The sequence below is a fragment of the Emericellopsis cladophorae genome (genome assembly GCF_022114955.1).
Source record: "Emericellopsis cladophorae strain MUM 19.33 chromosome Unknown NODE_45_length_187309_cov_120_362465, whole genome shotgun sequence".
Lineage (NCBI taxonomy): Eukaryota > Fungi > Ascomycota > Sordariomycetes > Hypocreales > Bionectriaceae > Emericellopsis > Emericellopsis cladophorae.
Genome location: NW_026250970.1, coordinates 21,704 through 42,830, shown reverse-complemented (window position 1 = coordinate 42,830; position 21,127 = coordinate 21,704). Strand labels below are relative to the sequence as shown.

Sequence of the window (21,127 nt, the reverse complement as noted above, 5' to 3'; positions counted from 1 at the left end):
TGGAACTTGGCGGCGACTTCGCGCCACTGGTGTCGACGACTGGGTGCGCGCTGTACGGCAGACCTGCTCGGAAAGCTGTCGCTGCGTCGCCTTGGCTGGTCCAACGATAGACTCTGGTGCACTATCTCGGAGAATTGGGCATTCGTCAGGGCAGGCTGGCGCCGATTCCAACCTCTGGCCTCCAGTCCCGACCACTACGCCGGTAAGCCACGCCACTACGCACTCCAGTCTCTTGGAGGCACCAAGACATCATCAACCACTTGCCCCAGGCCCCAGGCATCATCACCTCTACGGCACGTGGTGAGAACTAGCGTTCCTCCAGTCCCATCCAGCCAAATCCCCAGTGCGAATCAACAATGGACCACACATTACGTACCTCCCACCCCTTGTGGATGCCTGTGAGTATGCACGTACTCGCCGCGGCTGAGAGTGAAGATTCTACTTGGCACAAGGCCAATGCCAATCCTGCATACGATCGACCATCTCCTGCGGCCACTACGTACTATTCAAGCATGTCCTTTCATACCAGGACTCCAGGACAAGTGTCAGCCCGTCCGTCCGTATTACCTCCCCTCCCCACTGTCCATGCTGGCCTCACGTCCACCCGCCGCGCTAGTGCTCATGACAACTCACCGCGGTTCTTCACCACCTAGCACTTGGACGACGCATTCGAGGGTCATTGCTCCCTGATTGCTCACTCTAGTTCCTGGTGCTGCTCAAGACCCGAGCCGCGAGGGGGATCTACGCAGGCCACAGGAGGGGCAAGACCACAGTGCATGCGCATGCATGCTTAAAGTACATTAGCGTCCATGGACATGGACGGGTCCAGCACATCGTCAAGGTCCCGTGTCCGTGTCCGTGTCCCTGTCTCCTCACCAATGCCCATTCTTCTCTCACCTCAGCCATCACGTATACCAAAGCCACTTGACAGGCGCGCTGACGCAGATGACCGCACGCCCAGCTTCTTCCAGGAAATTGTCTCTCTCTGAGACCATTCGACATTGGCAGCTCACGATCATACCATTGATCCTCTACGTTACGTGATGCGCCTCAGTCCTTTGCGCACCCTCCACCAAAGAAGGATTGACGTGACGGGACAACCAAGTGCGCCCTAGGGCAAGGCTCGACCGCAGAGGGGGACGAGGGCGGCTTGCCGTTGCTGCCGTCCATTACTACAACTGCCATCATGGTCTATTGCGGAAAAGCTTCGCAGGGCTGCCAGAGCTGTCGGAAGCGACGTATCAAGGTACGGGTGACAAGTCAAGACGTCACCTCATATCGACTGACCCGCCTTCTAGTGTGACAAGGTCAAACCAGACTGCTCGCAATGCGTGCGCGTCGGCAAGAAATGCTCCGGCTACCGGGACCAGCTCTCGCTCATGTTCCGCGACGAGAGCGCAAAGGTGATGCAGAAGGCCCATGCCCAGTGGGGAGTAGGCGAGGAGGGCGTCGAGGCGGGCACGGCGACTGCCTATGACGACGACACTGCGTCGTCCTCGAAATCCCCGACGCCTTCGTTCGGAGGCGACATTGTCCACTTCTCCCCCGTGCAGACTCTACCGTCACCGCCAGCCTCGCAATCAGGGTCCATGCGGTCTGTGGTACGAGACCTTGTCAAGGTGCAGGCGCCCATCTCATCGACGTCGGAGGAGCAAGGCTTTCAGTTCTACGTCAACAGATATCTGGTGGGACACCCCGACGAACCGAGGAACCTGGACGAACTGCGACGTGATGCGTGGCTATGGGACCCGGCGCTGAAAGACGTCTCGGCTGCGCTGGGGCTGGCGAGCCTGTCGAATCTCAGGGGTGATCACGAGATGATGGCCAGCGCGCGGCAACAATACGGCAAGGCATTGCGAATGGCCGGATCGATGCTCATGTCCAGAGACCCGTCCTCCGTGGACGTGACCGCTCGCCTGGTCGTGTTGCTGGCGATGTACGAGGTGCGTTTCCTCCTTCCCTGACACCCGTGGAACTGGGGCTGAACCCGGCGCCAGCTCGTCAAAGGCACAGAGCTGAGTACAGGAACCGTGTACGCGCATGTGGCTGGTGGCGCTGCTCTCATCAGACAGTGGTACCCCATGCGCAAGACACCTTGCGGCGGTGTGCGCCCATTGCTACAGCTCTGCTTCTCCACAGTAAGCCGACGGAGTCTCGCCTCCTCCACAGCCGTGCCTGTGAAGCTAACATGGACCGCAGTTCCTGACTGCCTACGAGATTGGCATCGCGCTTCCTGCCGAATTCAACGACTGGGTGGCCTTTTGCCAGCAGGGCATGCCAGCCGATGACCAACGCGCCCCGGAACTCGGGTTGATGATAGCGCGGTTCGTCAAGCTAGCCTCGTATAAGCGCTTCAACGTGCTCCAAGACGGCGTCGCTTCGACGGCGGCGACCATGCAGGCGGCCATTGACATTGAGAAGGGATTGGAGAAGTGGGAGGACGAGCTCGACGGGCACTGGCTGTTCACAGCAGAGAAGAGCCTGGACTTACCGCCCGCGGCTGTCTTCCAGGGCCAGTACCACGACTACTACGACATGTGGGTGGCGCGGATCTGGAACTACTACAGGTGGGCGCGGATCCTGGCCAACCAGCAGATCCTGGACCTGGCCGACAAGTACCCAGCGTCCTGCGGCCCTCTGCTGGCGAGGCACTACCCGCATGGGCGGAACGAGTGCATCGACACGGCGGGCGACATGGCGCGGGACATTCTGGCAAGCACACCGAGCCACTGGCGACATCCCCTCCTGGGCGACAAGACGCCGGTGCCCGTGCAGCAACAGGGAGGCGCCGGTGCCGGGGCCGCCGGCATCCCCGTGCTGCTGTTCCAGCTCCGGGCGGCGGCCTGTGCACCGGGTGTCCCGATGGAATACTGGAGCTGGGCGTACGGCGTGATGGAGTGCGTCTGGGGCGACATGGGCATGCAGCACGCAAAGAGCATGATGGACGCGCTGCTTGCACATCGCGAGTCGTTGAGGAGGAGGGACGAGGTGAGAGACCAAGAGGCCCAGCCCAAGGAGAGGTTCTTCCTCGGGCTCATCCACGAAGAGTGAACCCTGTGAGGTTTGTACGAGCGAAAAGACAGGCTGGTTTGTTCTTGTACGTTTTTTGAGCATGCGTTTGGCGTTTGAGGCGTGGATACTGTCTATATATATCCGGGCTTTGTCGATCATTGGGGACTAGACCTTTGCGTCTGAGAAAGCTGCGGCTTGCTGTCCGTGCGCATACCTGCACGATGCGGTGTACACCAATAAAGCTTATACGAACACTTGTACACCTTTTTACGTGTGAATCCGGCTCGTGGTCGTTGTGAAGGACATGCATCGAGCGGTCGAAAATTCTTGGATCTAGTAGGCGCTACAGCTAAGGTACCTTATTCATAGTGCCTGGCAGGTGTCCAGCGGTCCACAGGCAGCAGCTGCAGCACACTGCTAGGCGTTGAAGGTGCCTAAAACATGGTGGCAGACACAATCGTGGGGGGTGCCACCAGGCCTCCAGGCTGTCTTCCCGATCCGTCGACGCGCCACCGACTGATGTCCAGTCATCCACGACCAGACACAGACTCCAACCGACGTCAACTCAGGTCTGTCTGTCCGCTCAATAAGACTGCGACGACATCAGTAGCGCGCGCATCGAGCGACTCGCGCCCGCCAGCATCCCTATGCAGCAAGCTGTCCTCTCGAAGACTTTACAATTCGATCATTCTTCCATCTTCGACCATTGGCCCCAGGCAAGTCGCTACTACAACATCAGCTACACGTCTCCCCTCGCTTATCGTCGCACTCGATCCCGCGACCGACCAAACACCAACCATCATGGGTACGCATAGTTATCAAGTTCCCCACTTGGATCATATCCGTTGACGCATCCTCAGCTGGCGATGAGCCGACCAAGGACGCTCCTAAAAAGGACAACAAGTCCGGGACGATCAAACTGAAGAAGGCAGCGCCCAAGCACAAGCAACCGGGCAATTGGCGCGACGGCGGCATTATCGATGGTATGTCCTACCTGACGCGCCCCTGCCCCCATCTCTGCAAACACTCATGCTCTGACACTCCAACCACAGAAACGAAGAGCAAGGGCTCTCCCGCATCCACAGCTACCTCGCCAGGCCCCGTCGTCAACCAGCTCGACGAGAACGCGCGCGAGACGTTCGCCACGGGACGACCCCTCGAAGATAGTCCCGATTTGCAACAATGCAAGCACTGTAAGAAGAGTGTTCTCAAGACGGCAGCAAAGGCACACATTGCGCAGTGTCTACGCGTGAAGAAGGAAAAGGCACAGCGCAAGAAGGAGGCGCGTGAAGCGAGGGAGCGCGCCAAGGAGGCCGCGCGCGAGGAGGAGGCGCGTAAAAACGACGACAATGACGACGACGACGATGACGACGACGGCGATGGCGACTCGAAAGGAAAGGCTGGCAAGAAGGCCGCTGGCAAGAAACCTGACGAGAAAGGCAAGAAGCGCAAGGCCGACGGGACGTTGGAGGGTCCCAAGTCCAAGAAGAAGAAGGATGAACCCAAGGCCAAGGCCCCAAAGACCAAGGGTCCTGTCGATGTCGAGAGGCAATGTGGTGTTATCCTGCCCAATGGACAGGCTTGCGCTCGGTCCCTTACCTGCAAGAGCCACAGCATGGGGGCCAAGCGTGCGGTGCCCGGGCGATCGCTGCCATACGATATGCTCCTGGCGGCGTATCAGAAGAAGAACCAGGCCAAGCAACAGAGTAAGTGCTGCTTCGATCTTGCCTGCCTGACACGACGTCTAACTTTGATACTACAGAGGCTGCGCTGGACGCGACGGCTCCGCTAGAGGACGACGACGATGCCGACAATGGGCCCGTAGACTCTGACGAAGAGACTGCTGCGGTCATGGCCAGCTTGGCCAAGTGGAGACCGCAACCTGTCGTGCCCCAGCCCGTCTTCCAACCGATCAGACGACAGTATCAGCACCAGAGGCTGCACGAACAGCTAGCCGTCGCTACGAATGGAGGGCGGACAAACATCTTCGCCGTCCGAAACTACCAGCGGCCGGCGACGGCCACAGTCATCCCCGAGATGCAGATGCTGCCGCAGCAGCCGCCACCGCCGCCTCTCCAGCAGCAGCAACAATTCCAGCCCATGATGCTCGACGGCGAGGACGCCCCGGGAGAAATGGAAATTGGCATGATCAACTTTACCAACCCTACCGGCCCCCCGGTGCCACCGAGCAGGCAGGCTAGCGTTACGAGTCGTGGCTGAGTGGACCAGACCGGCGAAAGCAAAGCTGAGCTTGGAAAGGAGCAAACGCCGCAGCGCTCCGAGGGTTCGACACACCGCACGATCTCTGTCAAGTCTGAGGCCTCGACGGAGCGTGAGGCGTCCAGCAAGCTCGAGGAGGACTCACCTGCGCCTGGGTACCCACTTGAGCTGGGATTGCCTCCTGGGACTATGTGGCCTCCTGGGCTTGACCTGCCACCCAAGTTTGAAGCGCCTCCTGTGCTGAGTGTCCATCCTGGAGTTGCGTTATGTTCTGGGGTTGATATTTCTCCTGAACTTGACTTGTCTTCCGAGTCCGAGACTCCTCCTTTTCTCGACTTACCTCCAGGATTGGAGGTACCTCCTGAGTTTGGATCCCCTCCTGGGCCTGGGTTGGCTGCTGGGCCTGGGTTGACTGCTGGGCCTGGGCTCCCTCTTGGGATTGATTTACCTGCCGAGATTGGGTTCCCTCCTCCTGGGCTTGGGTGGCCTCCTCCTGGGTTCGGGTTGCCTCCTCCTCCCGGGCCTCGGCTTCCTCCTTCTTGGCTTGGGTTCCCTCCTCCTAGGTTTGGTTTCCCTCCTGGGTTTGGTTTCCCTCCTGGGCTTGGATTACCGGGGTCTGGGTTTCCTCCTAATGAAGTTCCGCCCGATCTTAGATTCCCACCTAGGTCCGAAGCTGTTTCTAGGTTCGACGTCCGTCCCTACTGAGCTTGAAGCCTCTTCTGGGCCCAAGATACCTCCTTTTCTCGAGTTCCCTTTCGTGTTGAGGGAGCATGAGAGTCCGCACTCCTCAAAGCACTACAGTGACGAAGATGATGGAACTGCCGAGCCCGCCTTCAAGCACGAGATAGAGGCTTGTTTCATGCGCATGGACGCACTGTGTACTCGCGAGTCGGCATGAGGGAGCTGGTGCAGCCGAGGGGCAGCGCGGATGTTCATTGTCACATTCGCTCTAGGCCACGTGCCTTTGTGAGCGCAAAGACCCTGCTCCCATGTGAAGAGCCTTGGTGGCGGTTACCAGTGGTCATTTACCGCAATGAGAGGCTTGACCGAAGTAATTTGAAGGAAGAAAGGTTGGAAGGTTTCTGTATAGATGGTGCCGCGAATGCAGGCCTGGTCGTTAGCCGTTGCTGCGCCAAGCGTTTTGGATAGGACGCTTCACAGGCGCATATGGATGTTTGACATTGGACTCAACGGGTACACAGAACAACCAATGTAAAAACAGACTTGGTCGTAGCATGCGCTTGCAATGTACAATGTACCTTGTGCTATTCTGACAATTCTGCATTGTATACCATGTTGAAAGGTTGACAAGAAGTCGGTTATCTGATTCTAGATTAGCGGCCGATATGACGTCGTGCCTCGGCTTTTCACATGGGTAACACCGCCCGTCTTCGCCTTCTTGTACATGACGTCCCTTTATTATGACCTCTTGTCTGAGTAACTCTCCCAAATATCAAGGTCCTGTTTGAAGCTATGTCGCGCGACGCTCTGCTCAATGCCCTCGGGCACGCCTCCAGTGGCTCTGCTGGCACGGCCATCTCCACTGCCGCCGTCTACCCTCTCGACCTCGTCACCACGCGTCTCAAAGCCCAGCGTCACGTCAAAAGCAGCAAGGATCACCCGCACTACGATGGTATCATCTCCGCGTTCAAAGACATTACGTCCCGCGAGGGGGCGTCAGCGCTGTACAGCGGTCTAGGCACAGATGTGGGAAAGTCCGTGGTGGACAGCTTCTTGTTCTTTGGCTTCTACAACTATCTGCAACGCTACAGCCGGCATCCGCCGCGGGCCCTCGAGGAGCTCGCGCTGGGGAGTCTGGCGGGCGCCTGCGCCAAGGCCTTCACGACACCCATGTCGAACGTCGTGGCGAGAAAGCAGACGCAGAGCGAGGAGCGCACCGTGCGCCAGATCCTGGCGGACATTTACCACGAGGGAGGGCTGCTCGGTCTGTGGTCTGGCTACTCCGCGACGCTGGTCCTTACGCTGAACCCGAGCATCACGTTTTTTGTAAACAGGAGATTGGCCAAGAAGGTGATCCCGGCCCTGGAGGAGGAGGACATTCCCATTGCGTGGGCCGCTTTCTTGCTCGCTGCGTTGAGCAAGGCGACGGCGACGGCGTTGACGTACCCCTTCCAGACAGGCAAGACGAGACTCCAGCTGGCGGCGGCTTCTACCGAGGCCGAGGCGACGGATGACGAGAAGGAGAAGAAGAGTGACACCCGTGATCGATGTCGAGCGTCGATTGCGGCGCGCCTCAGACGGATCATTGAGGGCACCATATTCGGCGTCATTGTGCGCATCGTCCATCGGGAGGGACTCAAGGCGCTGTACGATGGACTGTCCGGCGAGCTCCTCAAGAGCTTCTTCAGCCACGGAGCGACCATGTTCACCAAGGGCCTCCTTCACAGGCTAATCATTCGCCTGTGGCTCGTGTACAGCCCACAGATGCGGCGGAGACTGCAAAAGAGGTGAGATGGTGCTTGGCGACAGGACGGACCCTCCAGCCCTTCACGCTTGGAACGCCACGCCGGCCTTGCGGACATTGCTCGCGCCCTTGGCGGAAAAGCCCGTCCCTTCGGACCGGAGAGCGACCAGTCCCGTCGGGAGACCATCCTTGCCGGCCTCGTCGCCCGTGGCCAGCACGGCCACGGGCTCGTCGCACACGAAGCAGGCGACGACCGAGTCCTCTTCTTTCACGGGCTTGCCCTTGGGAGGGATGAGGAAGGTCTGCACACACCTGTCGCAGAGCACGTGGCCACAGTGCTTGGCCATGATGGGCGCGGAGGCGTTGGTCAAGCCTTTGCGACACGAGGGGCACGACCTGCGCTTGTCCTTGGTCGAGTCATCCATCAGCTCTTCAAACTTGATCGTGATGAGCTTCTGCATGGACAAGGGGTGCGGGTTGTCGGTTTGCGACGAGGGGCACGTAGGTGTCGACTTGTGCTTCTTGTTCGCGGGGCTGACCTTGGAGTCCCTGATGTCGGGCGTGAGGGATGGGGTCCAGAACGATGGAAGGGAGGGCTTGGCTGCCTACTCAGTCAGAGTGTACGTTAGCTTGTGTGACTAGCTGTGAAGAGATCAAGTGCCATAGTGTGAAGAACATGCCTTTTCGTCGTTGATCGCTTTCCGAGCTTTCGCCCTGTCTTGCTTCGCCGTTCGCTCGACGTCTTCATTGTCCAAGGCGAATTTGCGCTTCGCTCCGCTGGTAGATTCCGCATCTCCCTCCAATTTCTTCGTAAAATGCGACTCATTCTCTGGTTTCCACTCAATGGTCTTGATCTTGGAGGTCGGTATTGTGGTCGTGGGAACCTCGACGGGCGCCTTGACCTGCCCTTGCACCGAGAGACCAGCCTGCGTCCTCTCAAAGTCCCTGACAGCTCTCTCCTTTTCCTCCTCCTCCATCAGCTCTGCCCGTCGCTTGTCCTCCTCTTCCTGTTCCGCTCGAGCCTTCTCGGCACGCTTCAGCTCCTTCTTCTGCGCGAGGATATTCGCCAATGCGCATTCGCGACAGAATACATCGCCGCGCGAACAGGCGACCGGGTCGCGTGCCAGCTCAAGACAGAGACTGCAGGATCCAAAGGGCAGGAAAGAGTCGCGGGTCAGACGTGCGCTTGTCGACGTATTCCAGTGGGCGTGGGCGACGGCTCGTTCGTGGGCGGTGAAGATGGAGCGAGCAGTGTTCCGCTTGCCTGCATTGTCAGTTTGGGTCCCGTCCTAGGTATTTAGAAAGTCTGTCTTTGCAGACGTACGTACTGTGTGACATTTTGGCAAGGTACAGACTGCTGCTGACGTTGCGAGTATGAAGAGCCTGTTGATGGAGAGACTGGAGAACCGTGACGTCGCGAGAAAATCCACGTGGGGCGACGGCCAAGGTCGGCTGTCGCGACGGACCCTACAAAAAAACGCGCCAGGGATCATCGTCAGTTTTACATGTTCTATTCTCACGTGTGTACTATGTCAACGTCATGTCTGGGACGGCGGCTCCTACACGCCCCAGCCTCTCATGGCGACTCGGCTCCCTGGCGGTGGTGAGCTCTGTGAGCGCCCTGGCCAGAGGCTTTCTCTATGGGTTCAACAGCGTCGAGGTCACGGGGTTGAACAACCTCTTGGGCGTGCTCGACCGGCGGAAACTCCCTGGCGGACGGGAGAGGGGACTGTTGACAGTCTGCAATCATGTTGGCGTGTGAGTTTGACAGTCGACTCGTTCACCACGCTTCCAAAACTAACAAAGGTATCTAGACTCGACGATCCGGTCATCTGGGGCATCCTCCCCATGCGCTATGCGCTCGACGTCGAGAACATGCGCTGGAGTCTAGGTGCCCACGACATATGCTTCAGAAATGCGTACGCTCCCCCTCCCAACCCCCATCCTGCCTCTGGCTATTCTCAATGCATCGTGCTGATGGTCCTATAGCGCAGCTTCAAAGTTCTTCAGTCTGGGCCAAGTCCTCCCCACGCATCGATACTGGCACTCCTCACACGGCGGGCCCCATCAGCCCACCATAAGCCAGGCCCTCAAGCTGCTCACCAGGCCCTCACCAACAGCTGGCCCTGAATCACCGACATACTCGACCAACGGTAAAGACTCGTTCCTCGCGCCCGCAGCGTACTCGGCCTACCGCAACGCCTGGGTGCACGTCTTCCCCGAAGCGTGCTGCCACCAGAATCCAGAGAGCACGTTGCGGTACTTCAAATGGGGTGTCTCACGCCTCATCCTCGAATCGGACCCGGCGCCCGAGTTCGTCCCCATGTTCGTGCACGGCACGCAGCTCATCATGCCCGAGGACAGGGGCTGGCCACGCTTCCTGCCCCGCATCGGCAACAAGATCCGCTTCATCATAGGCGAGCCGACGGATGTGGACAGGCTGTTTGGTGAGCAGAGACGGAGGTGGAGGAAGCTCGTCGCCAACAGCGACCCGGACGCCCTGCGCGACAGCCACGAGGCATCGCAGCTGAGGAGGGAGGTCGCCAAGGGCGTGCGCGACGAGGTGGGCAGGTTGAGGGAGAAGCTGGGACTGGCGCCCGAGCAGGACGAGACGGCGGCCTTGGCCGAGACGTGGTCCAAGGAGCCCAACAAGCGTAAATTCAAGAGCCCTGTCGACGGGAGCCTGACCAACCGGAATATGTAACAACAGCATACAAGCGAAGGGATCGGTATTAAGAGCTCAGTTACTGCTGTACTCTTCTCGCCTCAGCAACTTCACAGCATAGGGAACAATCCGCCACATTATCTGCTGCTGTTCAACAATCCCCTTTGAAAGTAGTGTGCTATAATAAAAGCTCTGCCTGTCCGTCTAGTCAATCCATGGAGCCAACGCCGTGCAATTCCGCAAAGCAAACTCAGTGTGTAAAGAAAAAATCGTATGATGCATAATAATCGCAGCGCGCATGGGCAGCATAGGAAGAAGCCCCGACATATCAATCCATCGGCCCCGGCGGGGGGTACCAGTTGCTCCCCTAGTAACTACCGTCATACCCCTGGGCAGGCACTCCTTGGTAGGCACGGGCCTGAGCCTGCGCTTGCGCCTGGGCCTGGGCCTGCATCTGCTGCTGCTGTTGGTGCATGTGGTGTGCTTGTTGTTGCTGATGGTGATGCTGCTGCTGCTGTTGCTGGTGGTGATGCTGTTGCTGTTGCTGTTGCTGGTGCTGGTGCATCACCAGGTCGCTGAACCATGGGTGCTGCAGAGCGTCGTGGGCGCTGACGCGCAACTCCGGTCGCAGCTGGAGCATGCGCTGGAGAAGGTCGATGCCGGTCGGGTCGATGGTGGCGAGGATCTGGCGCAGATCCTGCGTGGCGTACATCTGCATGTTAGGCTTGTACTCGGGCAGCTGGGTGATGCCGGGCCACGTGCGCTCGGTAGGAGTGCCCATGATGCGGAAGATGCGCAAAATCTGGTCCTCGTTGGTCGTCCCCGGGAACAGCGGGCGGCCCGTGTACATCTCGGCCATGATGCATCCTGCCGACCAAATGTCAATGCTCGTGTTGTACGTCCTCGACCCGAGGAGCACGTCGGGCGCGCGGTACCAGAGTGTGACAACCTCGTTCGAGAAGGTGTTGACGGGGATGCCAAAGGCGCGTGCGAGACCAAAGTCACCGAGTTTCAGGACGCCCTTGCTGGTGATGAGCAGGTTCTGCGGCTTCAGATCTCGGTGTAGGACTCGGTTCTGGTGGCAAAAGTCAATGCCCTTGAGTAGCTGGTACATAAAGGACTTGATGGTGTGCGGCTTCAGTGCGCCTCGGTCGCCCTGTGTGTCCATGTACCGCTTCAGGTCCCCGTCCATGTACTCGAAGACGAGCATCAGCTTGTTCTCGGTGTGGATGACATCGTGGAGGCCGACAATGTTCTCGTGTTTGAGCTCCTTCATGAGGGAGATCTCACGAATGGCGGTCGAGGGGGTGCCTTCCTCGGAGTCGAGGTGGATTTCTTTCAACGCGACGAGCTCGCCCGTCTGGCGATTGCGACCTTTGAAGACCTGGGTAGGGACAGAGTCAGCGGGCACCCCAAGCCACAGCCACGGCGTCCACCAGGACAGGATATCGGCTACGAACCGTTGCATATGTTCCCTCTCCCAATTTCTCCAATTGCTGGAACGAGCTGGGGTGTCTTTTGCCGTCCATGATGCCGGCGATTTGTGTGTGAGGTGGGAAGCAATGAGCAACGAGGCGGCGTGGGATCGGAGAGTGGCAAGTCGACTGGTCCAGGAAGAGTGCGGGTAATTAGATAGAGTCTGTCCTCGCAAAGACACTCAGTGTCCAAGATCTCGCAAGTAATTGCAACGCTCCCTTCTGCGCGTCTTTGATTCAAAGTGACTCACGAATTCTTCCCTCAAGGGTCTAACTTAAAACCATCAGGCAGGGCCCTTTGGAAGTTCCGAGGGCGACTGGACAGGACCGGACTGGACTGGACTGGACTGGACTGGACTGGACTGGACTGGGCTGGGCTGCAGAGCAGAATCGCCCAATCATGCGGATGCCCCGCCACATGCGCTGGACAGGTAGACGCTAGCAGAGTCTCACGCTTACGACCGACAGAGATGTGTACTAAGGTACCTCTACCTAATCTAGGGGAGGACATCAGCGACTGGACTGGATGCCCCACCGCGGGGAAGCTGCTGGTCCAGGGTGGTCACGGCGCCACCCTCCGTATCAATATCATTCGGCCTTTATCAGTCAAGCCAAGACTGGACCGGCGCGTCACGCAACACACCTACCTAGCTTATCGTCGCTGTTGATTCACGATAGCCTCAGTCGCAGGACTATCTTCCTCAAACCGTCATCATCAGAAATCCGGCCCCTTCTTGTTCCATGTAGGCATTTTTCTACGCCCGCTTCATGACCGCCCTCCGCCATGCGCCCAACTCCAGGCATGGCGAACCGACGCGAGAGAGGCGGCGACACTGAGGAGGAGGCACTCCTTGCAACGCCCACCGCCAATCTAGCATGCTTCATCACCACCGAGGCCGCCCTCGATGTTGCCGAGGATGATTCAGGCCCCTCGCCCTTTCAGTCCACCTACCCTCGACGAAAGGCGAGTTTCGAGTCGCCTACCCATGCCTCCCGAAGCCGGTGGCCCTCCCCCACACCCACTGGTGATAGCATCGCCTCGCTGTCCTCGTCAGCTTTGGATACCGAGTATGAGGGGATCACGACACAGGATCACTCGCCCATGGTGGCGGACTCAGCTTTAGCGGCCATGTCGGAGGCCCCGTCTCTTGTCAGCGGCGTTTCCTCACGAAGACAGTCGGTCGGGGAGCTACCACGCTCCGTCCTCGATGGGGCATCGTCCTTCGCACCAAGCCCCACAGGCTCCTCGGGCAGCCATCGCGCTCCCCAGCTCATCATGCCTAGTCTATCAGTGCCTCAACGCAGGCCATTCTCAGAGGCGGGGAGATCAGTCGGCAAGCTCAAGCTTCTGGTCGCGGGGCAACCTGGTGCGCATTCACTCACACATGACGGCCCGTCATGCCAGACTCTGACTTGGTGATAGGTATCGGAAAGACGTCCCTTGTCCAGGCCATTGCGCACTCTTGCGAGCACATTGTGCACATGAATCCGGTGGCCTCAGCAGCCGACGACACCTTCAGTGAGATTTGGGCCAGCACGAGGCCGCGACCATGGTGGCAGGGCGACCCTTCCGCTCTGGCTCCGTCTCGCAAGAGGCGACGGTCGTCCGCAACTGCGAGTCAGGTTCTCGACCGAAACATCTGCTTCGTCGTCAAGTCTGCCTTTTACAAGACCCATTCGGTACGTGAGGTCTCTGTACTGAACCATCCATCATGCTGACCAGAAGTGCAGCACATGGCCGAGGCGGAATACGCGGATGCGCATGTAGCACCACTGCTGGAGAAGACAATCAGTGATTCGGACTTGTCGACGCTGCTGTCGACCGGTGGCGAGTCGAATGTCGATGCTGTCCTGTATCTGATCGCTCACACAGGTCAGCAATACCTATTTGATGGGTCTATTTCGTGCGACTAACACCCATTTAGGCCTCGAAATTCGCGACATTGAATGCATCACGTCCTTGCAGCAGAAGACCAACGTCATTCCTCTGCTCGCGCGGGCCGACGAACTCGATGACGATGCCATCTCAGCAGCCAAGGACCTGATCTGCCAGCAGATCCAGGAGCAAGGGCTGGACTGCTTCTCTTTCTGCAGTCCTGAGAATGCCATGGACAATGTCCCCATCTTCGCTGTGTCCAGCGCAACCAGGGTCGATCACAGCATGATGGATGCAAGCGTCTTGATGAGCTCTGGCTATATTCAACCCTTGGTGCCCACGGATTTAGAGTCCCTAGTGCAAAACATTTTCACAGCCGAGGGATGCGCATGGCTTCGCCACAGCACCGCTGGCAAGTGTGTCCGATGGCGCAGGGAACGGATCCAGAATGCGGGCTTGCGCATGGCTCTCACCCACCGCGACCCGTCGAGATGCGCCATCAGTCCTGTCCTTACGGTCAACCCCTTCGCCCGGCGGTACTGGGATAGAGTCGAGTTATCAAACTGGGCGCAAGGCTTGCGACATAGCCTCGAGGCGGAGAGGCATCACCGAGCCGTCGCGCAGCAGCTGCTCGACGATATTTCCAAACAATCCGTCCGACCGAGAGACATGGTGGCAAGACCCAAGGACGAGGTCGCGCCGCAGAGGGTGAGGGCGAGGGACCCGGCTGATCTCGTGCACCAAGACCCCCTTGGTCTCCTGGATCTTGTGAGTCAAGCTAGGAAGAGTTGGCGCACGACTACAGAGCTGCTGAGTGCGCTCTGCGTGCTCGGTTGCGGAGTGGCCTGTGTTATCGGCCCGCGATGGTGGTCAGGTCACAGGATAGCACCTATCCCAATGGCTGGTGATGCGTTGGGGTGGTCGTGGTTAGAGGCATATGGGTGGCGTATCGGCTTAGTCTGAAAGGAATCTCTTCTCTTATTTATGTTCCATCGAATACCAATTTTCTTCTCCCGCATTACTCCACGGGGCCAACTAGTCTGGCCAGCGCAATTTGCGTATCAGATAATGGCGTACATACAATCTAAAATACAGGGACATGCTAGTTCTTTGCCAACGCTTCCAGCACCTCGTCGAAGTTCGGCATGTCGTCCGCCGACTTGTCGACGTGCGAGTATACCACTTTGCCAAACCGGTTGACCGCAAAGGCACCGCCCGTTTGCCAGCGGCTGCCGCTCTGCGTAGGTCGGTTCCAGATCCCCTCACCCGTGCCGAGCTTGTACACAGACCAGAGCACAGAGGGGCCCATGGTCGCCCACGCACTGCTCGGTCCCAGTCCCCACTGGGCGTAGAGATCGCGGTCCTCATCCACGACCACCTCTACATTCCACGAGCCGCCTACCTGGGGCACCCAGCGCTCCGTAGCCTCCTCCGAGGAGTGGGACACGGCGATGCACTGTATGTCTTTGTGGGCATCCGAGACTGCCGTCAGCGCTCTAAACGTCTTCTCGGCGACTGGAGCGTAGTGCGTCAACTTGTGTGACTGATTCACGATGCACCGACAATAAAAACTCACAAGGACAGCCACAATGACGGAGAAAGGCCACAATCGTCAGTTTCCCGGTGGGGAAGCTGAGTTTCGATGAAGATGGGGCATAGTCGTTGACTTGTGGAGCGGGCTTGACGTCCTTGGGTGGCAGCCATTTCAAGGAGTGAAGCTCGCCGCCGCCCTGAGGCGCTGACTGCGAGGGTCCGGACATGTTTGATAATTTGCAGGCAATTCGCTGGTCGGACGAATTACCTTATCCTTGAAGAATGATGCTGGTTTCGGCTGCCATGACGATGCTAACTAATAAAGCGGATGTGGCGGTTGACCAGGGTTCGAATGACATTCGCACGTCTTGACATTTTGCATCCACGCTACCCTGCAGCAGCTCGCAAACTCCCATCACACACAGACTGCATGTGCATCCAGAGACTTCTTCATCAAGCAAACGTCTCTGTTGCAAAGGCCATACTGTGCGATCGTAGCTCTGTCCCATCGCGGGTGGCTTCCTGTGCAGCAAGTCGACCATGAAGGAGATTATCACTCTCCAGCTGGGCAACCTCAGCAACTACGCTGCCACTCATTTTTGGAACGCGCAGGTGCGAATCATCACTGTCAAGATATCCGCCTGAGCTGACTATTGAACCAGGAATCGTATTTCACATATTCAGGGCAAGATGAGTCGCCTATAGATCACAACGTGCATTGGCGCCCGGGCATCGGCGCAGATGGCAGCGAAACCTTTCTTCCGCGAACAGTCATCTACGATTTGAAAGGGGGCTTCGGCTCGCTCAGGAAGATCAACGCCCTGTACGAGGCCGAGTCGGCATCAGACCACGCAGCGTCATCCCTGTGGTACGCACCAACCGCGGCTCAGCACACTCGAGCTTGATACTGACGAGTGTAACGTAGGTCGGGGCGGTCTGTCGTCCAGGAGCAACAGCCCATCGAGCAATCAGAATACCAGAAGAACCTCGACGCTGGCGCCGACACGTCGCAACTTACAAAGAATAAGGTCCGCTACTGGTCCGACTTCTCGCGCGTCTACTACCACCCAAAGTCTCTGGTCCAGCTCTACGACTATGAGCTCAACTCCACCATCAGACCCTTTGAGCGGTACTCGGCCGGCACCGAGCTGTTTGACTCGCTGGATAAGGAGCATGACATTGTGGACCGGGACATGCGTTCCTTTGTAGAAGAGTGCGATCGCATGCAGGGTATCCAAGCGCTCGCCACGCTGGACGATGCCTGGGGTGGCTTCTCTACAAAGTATCTCGAGGCGCTGCGTGACGAGTATCCAAAGACGTGTATATGGCTCTGGGGCCTGCAGAGCCCCATGCTGGACACGCCCAGGGAGAAGCGCCAGCTGCGCATGAGCAATGTCGCGCAGACGTTGGCCAGTACCTGCGCGTCCGCCTCCATGGTCGTGCCGCTGTCCATCCCCGAGAGTGGTCTGCCGCAGGACGTGCACATTGATCCACAATCGCCCTGGAGTACGGGTGCCGCCTTCGCGACGGCAATCGAGACGGCGACCATGGAGTCACGCATGACGGGGAGAAGCGACGCCGCACAGAACTCACTGTGGGATATCGTCGAAACGCTGAACGCGGGCGGCAGCCAGAACCTGTCCAAGCTGCGTATGCGAGTCGCTGCGTCGGTGGCGCACTTGGAGAAGAGTGGCTCTGACATGGACATGTTTGGCGTGGGGCAGCTGTTCAAGGGAATGTCGTTGACGCAGAAAACGGGCCGACGCCGCGTCTTTGGGCAACTGAGTACGCACAGGGGAGCAGCACCAGACGAGAACGAGATCAAGGGCGAAAATGAGGATCCTCGCGCTCGCAGACTGGTGGGAGATCCCATCCTACGAAGGTATGCTTGACTTTCGCCATGGACTCTGGTCCAGTGATGTTTACTGACTGCACAAAGGTTTGACACGCCACTGAAGTTTCCCATGCTTGATAGCTTCCCTGGGATATGGCCCGGAGCAGGCAAAGAGACCGCGGTGGATGTACAGACTGTTCTCTCCACAGAGACTTCAATCGGGCCCCCCATCAAGACTTTGAAGTCGCTGTCAGCCTGGTCTATCCCTCTGGATGAGCGTGAGACCGTCGCCAACGGTCTTTCTGAGATTGCAGACGCATATCAAGACGACTGGTCAAGCGGGAGTGACGAGGACGATGACGACGCATGATGAAAGTGATCGAGATCAGCGAGGCTCCGCGGCCCCAACATCCTTGTATTGATCTACCACGAGAGATATCTAAATACAAGAGCTGGCCTCAAAAGGCTCGGGGGACACTCAGGAGACCATGATCTATTACCATTATCTGCTTCTGTGCGCTGTGCCCAGCGCGAAGCGCTTGCCTCCACGGTGATTCGGGGGCGTCTACCTGTAGACTTCGTGCGACTAGCCCTGCCCATCAGGCGCATGTCGTCGGGTTGGTTTGCCAATTTTTTTCTGTGGGCGAAGACATTGTTCGCCTTTGAGGATAAAGTTGCGTGCTACATGTCAGTCAACGTCGCGAGGGGGTGAAGATCCTCGCCCGGCTGCGATACACGAGTAAGCTGCTTGAAGTTCAATAACCAAGTAAAGAGATGCGCAAGGTTGTAACCAGATTTGGAGCGAGACCTCCATGGTTTGTTGGCGCTTCAGCCCGCTGCCGTGAGCGAGGACTGTTGCCTTTTGGCGGGCGGCGGTTGAGAGTGGTCCTGGCCAATGTCAGCAATGTCTCTTCCTGCATTCTTGGAGAGTTACGCACCTCCGTAGCTTCGCGTTTGACACCACCAAGGGTGCTTTTAGCAGCCCCGGCTTTCTTCCCCTTCTTGGCAGGCTTCTTCTCGCCTGGCTCGAAAACGTCGTCGGGGAGATCAAAGCTGTGGACTGTGTGAGAAAGAGCTGCAGGAGGCGGACAATATGAACTCACTTCCGGCAATGCTTGACCGACACCGTCGACAGGTCTTGCAGGTCTTCGGTGTATTTCGGCCAACTCTCACACAGGCGACGGAACTCGTTAGTTTCGTATGCGAGATCCAGTTGCTTGGTATCTTAGACAATGTTAGCAAAACGCATGCAAGATTACCGGAATACGGCAAGGATCGAGAGAAACCAAGGACCCATGAATTCATGCGACGGCTGAGCTCCTGTTCAGTTGCTGCTCACCTTTTGCCAGCTCGAGTCCAATGTAGTGCGTCATGGTGTACACGTCCAGAGGTCGGTCGGGTCGAGGTTCGACTTTGACGGCGGGAGCTGGTGCCGGAGTGGCAACAGTTTCAGTCCCTTGCCCGTTTGCCATTTCCGGATCAGCCATTGCTGTCTGGGCTGGCGCGTCGTGGTTTGTCGGATGATCATCGTCCTCCTCCTTCCTCACAGTCCCGTTGAGTTGGGCATCCGCCTTTATAGCATGGGCTTCTCCGTTCGTGACCGAGGCACTGTCCTTTGTGGCCAACCCGTTCTCGCCAACGGTCTGCTGGGCAGGTTCTTCGGGAGGGTTCTCCGGTTCATCGGGACCTGCGACGTAGTCCAGACAATTTTCTTGCACCTGCTCAATCTCCTCGTATGAACGGCACTTATGGCGACGCTCATAGCCCTTGACAAAGGCGTGTGCCAGTTGAATGTACCGGTGGACCTCTAATTTCTGCACGAGCATGCGCACTTTGGATTCTACCAATCCCGACCACAGCTTGTGCGCTTCCTTGTTCCTGCTAGTGGCTATGACGCAAATATAGTGTTTGTAGCCTTGCGTGAAGAAAATATGCTTGTCAAAGAGTGTTTTCCAATCCTCTTTCTTCGTCATGATCTTTTCGGTGAGTTCAAATCCGCGTTCAAGTTCACGTTGGATGACGGCCTTTGACGAGTGTGTGACGTTGAAAGTGGCACACATGGAAGGGTACGCCGGGGTGATGATTGGCATCAAGTGCTTCCTGTCGCCAAAGTTTTTCTAGGGAGCTGTCAATACCAGGATGGGAGAGAGGGATCAAGGTGAGCATACCTCTGGATTCCAAATCCGCACAGGGAGAGGACCATCCTCGATGTCCTTCAAAAGACACGGTTTAGGCCAAGGCCATCTGCTCACAACGACAAAGAATCTGTTCACAACTACAGCAGCAGTCGCTCTGGGATAGAGTTGGCAGATACGCGCGACAAGCATAGCCCACGCAACACCCCCGGGGAAACCCATGATATTTGCGTACACTGCTCTACGCTGAGCCCAGAGTTTGATGGCTCGCAGGGCAGTACGGAACGTACTCAACTCAGGAACCAGGTCGAGGATCTCATCTGTGACGCGTGTGCCGTTGACGGAGCGCAGTTCCTGCTCGTCCAGACCCCGAAGAATCGACGAGTCCTTCAGGTTGAGATCGGGTGACAGTTGTTTCTGCATGATTCTCGAAAATATCAAGTCGATACTGATGCCAGAGTACTCGAACTTGATGATTGGAACAAACGCACCCTCCACCGGTGTCAAGCCTGTGATGGCTCCTTCGGGTGCCATCTCTAGGAGCAGATTTGGAAAGTGCTTGAAGTAGTCTTCGCGATTCACATATCTCGGCGCCACGACGAGTGTGTCAATGTCGGAACCAGGACCATACACCTTGAGGCGGTAACTGCCGTACGTGAAGACTCGACCGATGGCATTGCGGATAAGGAGTTCGTTTTCGGGATCCTTCTCTCGCGCGACTCGCTTGACGAACTCGTTGCATATGCTCTCGAGACTGCTCAAAACTTGCTCCCTGTATAGCGGACGAATGATTAGCGAGATCGGCACTAGTGCGAGCGCAGATTGCGGGCTTGCCTTTTGTTTGTTTCAGCTGGGCTTTCGAACGTCTTTTGACGTTTAAGCTCCTCGAGCAACGCCGCCGTGCGATCGAGCTCTTCCCTCGTCGGAAGGTCAGACTTGATCGGCGGCGTGACGCCAAGCATGCGCGCTGGAGCACTCATCCTTCCAGAGTGCTTTTGGAAGAAATGATGTGGCCTGTAGGTGTGGGCAACGTAGCGAGGAAGGGTATCGTATCAGCCTTGGTCAAGAACCGCGCTGGGTTGTCGAAAATGTTCCACGTCAACGCATGAGTGCTGTGTCGCGTCGTTCAAATCCACCGCTTCTCTCGGAGGCGCAGACGAACCTGCACCGCCTTGCTGGGGATAGTCGGACGATGTGGGCTAAAGAAAATCAGACCTGCGCCAGCAGATCATCAATGAAGAGAGTACGGATAGGCGCTACTAAAATGCAAGATGTTTCGATGACCGCGACCGGGGAAGAGAGGTGCGTCGCTGCACGACAAGCCACAAGCCCCAGGCCACTAAGCTTCGGCCAGGCGGGGCCGGTGCGAAATTCGCTTTTGTACGTGGAAGCACCAGTATTAGCCTTAGCAAGCAGTTTAATACTCAGGGTACTGGAAGTATGTCATGCAACAAGTACATTGGAGGACCCCAGAGAGGATGTCTAATTGGTGCATTCGACATGAATGCCCGATTTCCAAGTCTGATTCACCTAAAGGCATTGCCTCGTCACGCAGTGGTGTCACCAGCCGGGTGTCAATAAATGTCCGTCTCAAGTTTTACACTAGCTCACTAACCTTTTCCGGAGAAGCGCAAACCCTGACAAGGCCCCTCCGTTGGAGAGCCCTGGACTACCACTGGCTGCAGCGCTGCAGCGACACTGCGACAGTGACCTGGTTGGTGGCAGGAGCTGCACTCAACGCGAAGGTCCAGTCGGGACGCGCCTGGCCTTCGACTATGCAGACTTTAAATGTGAACTTTGGCTTCACCAACAACTTCGCTACCCCTTCACAAATTTGTCAACAATAAATTCGACTTGCTGCGCTTGCTCTCTGACCAAGGGGTACCAAGGCGAATATATTATTATTAAATCGGCTCTCCAACTCGGTTTCCAAACTCGGCTCACTTTGGACA

The 21,127-nt window shown here is 57.5% G+C and overlaps 10 protein-coding genes across 10 annotated transcripts; 6 read left to right on the top strand and 4 right to left on the bottom strand.

Moving 5' to 3' along the window:
- Positions 1–1,186: 1,186 nt before the first annotated feature.
- On the top strand, positions 1,187–3,051 carry J7T54_002788 (uncharacterized protein; the record flags this gene model as incomplete). The annotated part of the gene is made up of 4 exons (XM_051508496.1): positions 1,187–1,246; positions 1,299–1,943; positions 1,998–2,138; positions 2,200–3,051. The coding sequence occupies 4 exons, from the start codon at positions 1,187–1,189 to the stop codon at positions 3,049–3,051; spliced, it is 1,698 nt and encodes a 565-aa protein (XP_051360376.1).
- Positions 3,052–3,813: 762 nt separating this feature from the next.
- J7T54_002787 (uncharacterized protein) lies at positions 3,814–5,232 on the top strand (the record flags this gene model as incomplete). Its single annotated transcript, XM_051508495.1, has 4 exons — positions 3,814–3,817; positions 3,873–3,995; positions 4,065–4,718; positions 4,775–5,232. 4 exons carry the CDS (start codon positions 3,814–3,816, stop codon positions 5,230–5,232), a joined length of 1,239 nt encoding a protein of 412 aa, XP_051360375.1.
- A 1,371-nt stretch (positions 5,233–6,603) lies between these two features.
- Positions 6,604–7,704, top strand: J7T54_002786 (Peroxisomal adenine nucleotide carrier-like protein; the record flags this gene model as incomplete). Its single annotated transcript, XM_051508494.1, has 2 exons — positions 6,604–6,633; positions 6,691–7,704. The coding sequence occupies 2 exons, from the start codon at positions 6,604–6,606 to the stop codon at positions 7,702–7,704; spliced, it is 1,044 nt and encodes a 347-aa protein (XP_051360374.1).
- Positions 7,705–7,740: 36 nt separating this feature from the next.
- On the bottom strand, positions 7,741–8,995 carry J7T54_002785 (Nitric oxide synthase-interacting protein-like protein; the record flags this gene model as incomplete). Its single annotated transcript, XM_051508493.1, has 3 exons — positions 7,741–8,258; positions 8,334–8,921; positions 8,986–8,995. 3 exons carry the CDS (start codon positions 8,993–8,995, stop codon positions 7,741–7,743), a joined length of 1,116 nt encoding a protein of 371 aa, XP_051360373.1.
- A 202-nt stretch (positions 8,996–9,197) lies between these two features.
- Positions 9,198–10,361, top strand: J7T54_002784 (Lysophosphatidylcholine acyltransferase-like protein; the record flags this gene model as incomplete). Its single annotated transcript, XM_051508492.1, has 3 exons — positions 9,198–9,415; positions 9,472–9,576; positions 9,647–10,361. The coding sequence occupies 3 exons, from the start codon at positions 9,198–9,200 to the stop codon at positions 10,359–10,361; spliced, it is 1,038 nt and encodes a 345-aa protein (XP_051360372.1).
- A 328-nt stretch (positions 10,362–10,689) lies between these two features.
- J7T54_002783 (negative regulator of the PHO system) lies at positions 10,690–11,851 on the bottom strand (the record flags this gene model as incomplete). The annotated part of the gene is made up of 2 exons (XM_051508491.1): positions 10,690–11,706; positions 11,783–11,851. The coding sequence occupies 2 exons, from the start codon at positions 11,849–11,851 to the stop codon at positions 10,690–10,692; spliced, it is 1,086 nt and encodes a 361-aa protein (XP_051360371.1).
- Positions 11,852–12,581: 730 nt separating this feature from the next.
- On the top strand, positions 12,582–14,559 carry J7T54_002782 (uncharacterized protein; the record flags this gene model as incomplete). The annotated part of the gene is made up of 5 exons (XM_051508490.1): positions 12,582–13,164; positions 13,221–13,477; positions 13,529–13,670; positions 13,723–14,441; positions 14,515–14,559. 5 exons carry the CDS (start codon positions 12,582–12,584, stop codon positions 14,557–14,559), a joined length of 1,746 nt encoding a protein of 581 aa, XP_051360370.1.
- A 216-nt stretch (positions 14,560–14,775) lies between these two features.
- J7T54_002781 (uncharacterized protein) lies at positions 14,776–15,433 on the bottom strand (the record flags this gene model as incomplete). Its single annotated transcript, XM_051508489.1, has 2 exons — positions 14,776–15,188; positions 15,250–15,433. The coding sequence occupies 2 exons, from the start codon at positions 15,431–15,433 to the stop codon at positions 14,776–14,778; spliced, it is 597 nt and encodes a 198-aa protein (XP_051360369.1).
- A 313-nt stretch (positions 15,434–15,746) lies between these two features.
- J7T54_002780 (uncharacterized protein) lies at positions 15,747–17,410 on the top strand (the record flags this gene model as incomplete). The annotated part of the gene is made up of 4 exons (XM_051508488.1): positions 15,747–15,818; positions 15,869–16,074; positions 16,132–17,088; positions 17,146–17,410. 4 exons carry the CDS (start codon positions 15,747–15,749, stop codon positions 17,408–17,410), a joined length of 1,500 nt encoding a protein of 499 aa, XP_051360368.1.
- Positions 17,411–17,868: 458 nt separating this feature from the next.
- On the bottom strand, positions 17,869–20,155 carry J7T54_002779 (Poly(A) polymerase-like protein; the record flags this gene model as incomplete). The annotated part of the gene is made up of 6 exons (XM_051508486.1): positions 17,869–17,928; positions 17,979–18,093; positions 18,144–18,264; positions 18,380–19,157; positions 19,293–19,947; positions 20,040–20,155. The coding sequence occupies 6 exons, from the start codon at positions 20,153–20,155 to the stop codon at positions 17,869–17,871; spliced, it is 1,845 nt and encodes a 614-aa protein (XP_051360367.1).
- Between the last annotated feature and the right edge of the window lie 972 nt (positions 20,156–21,127).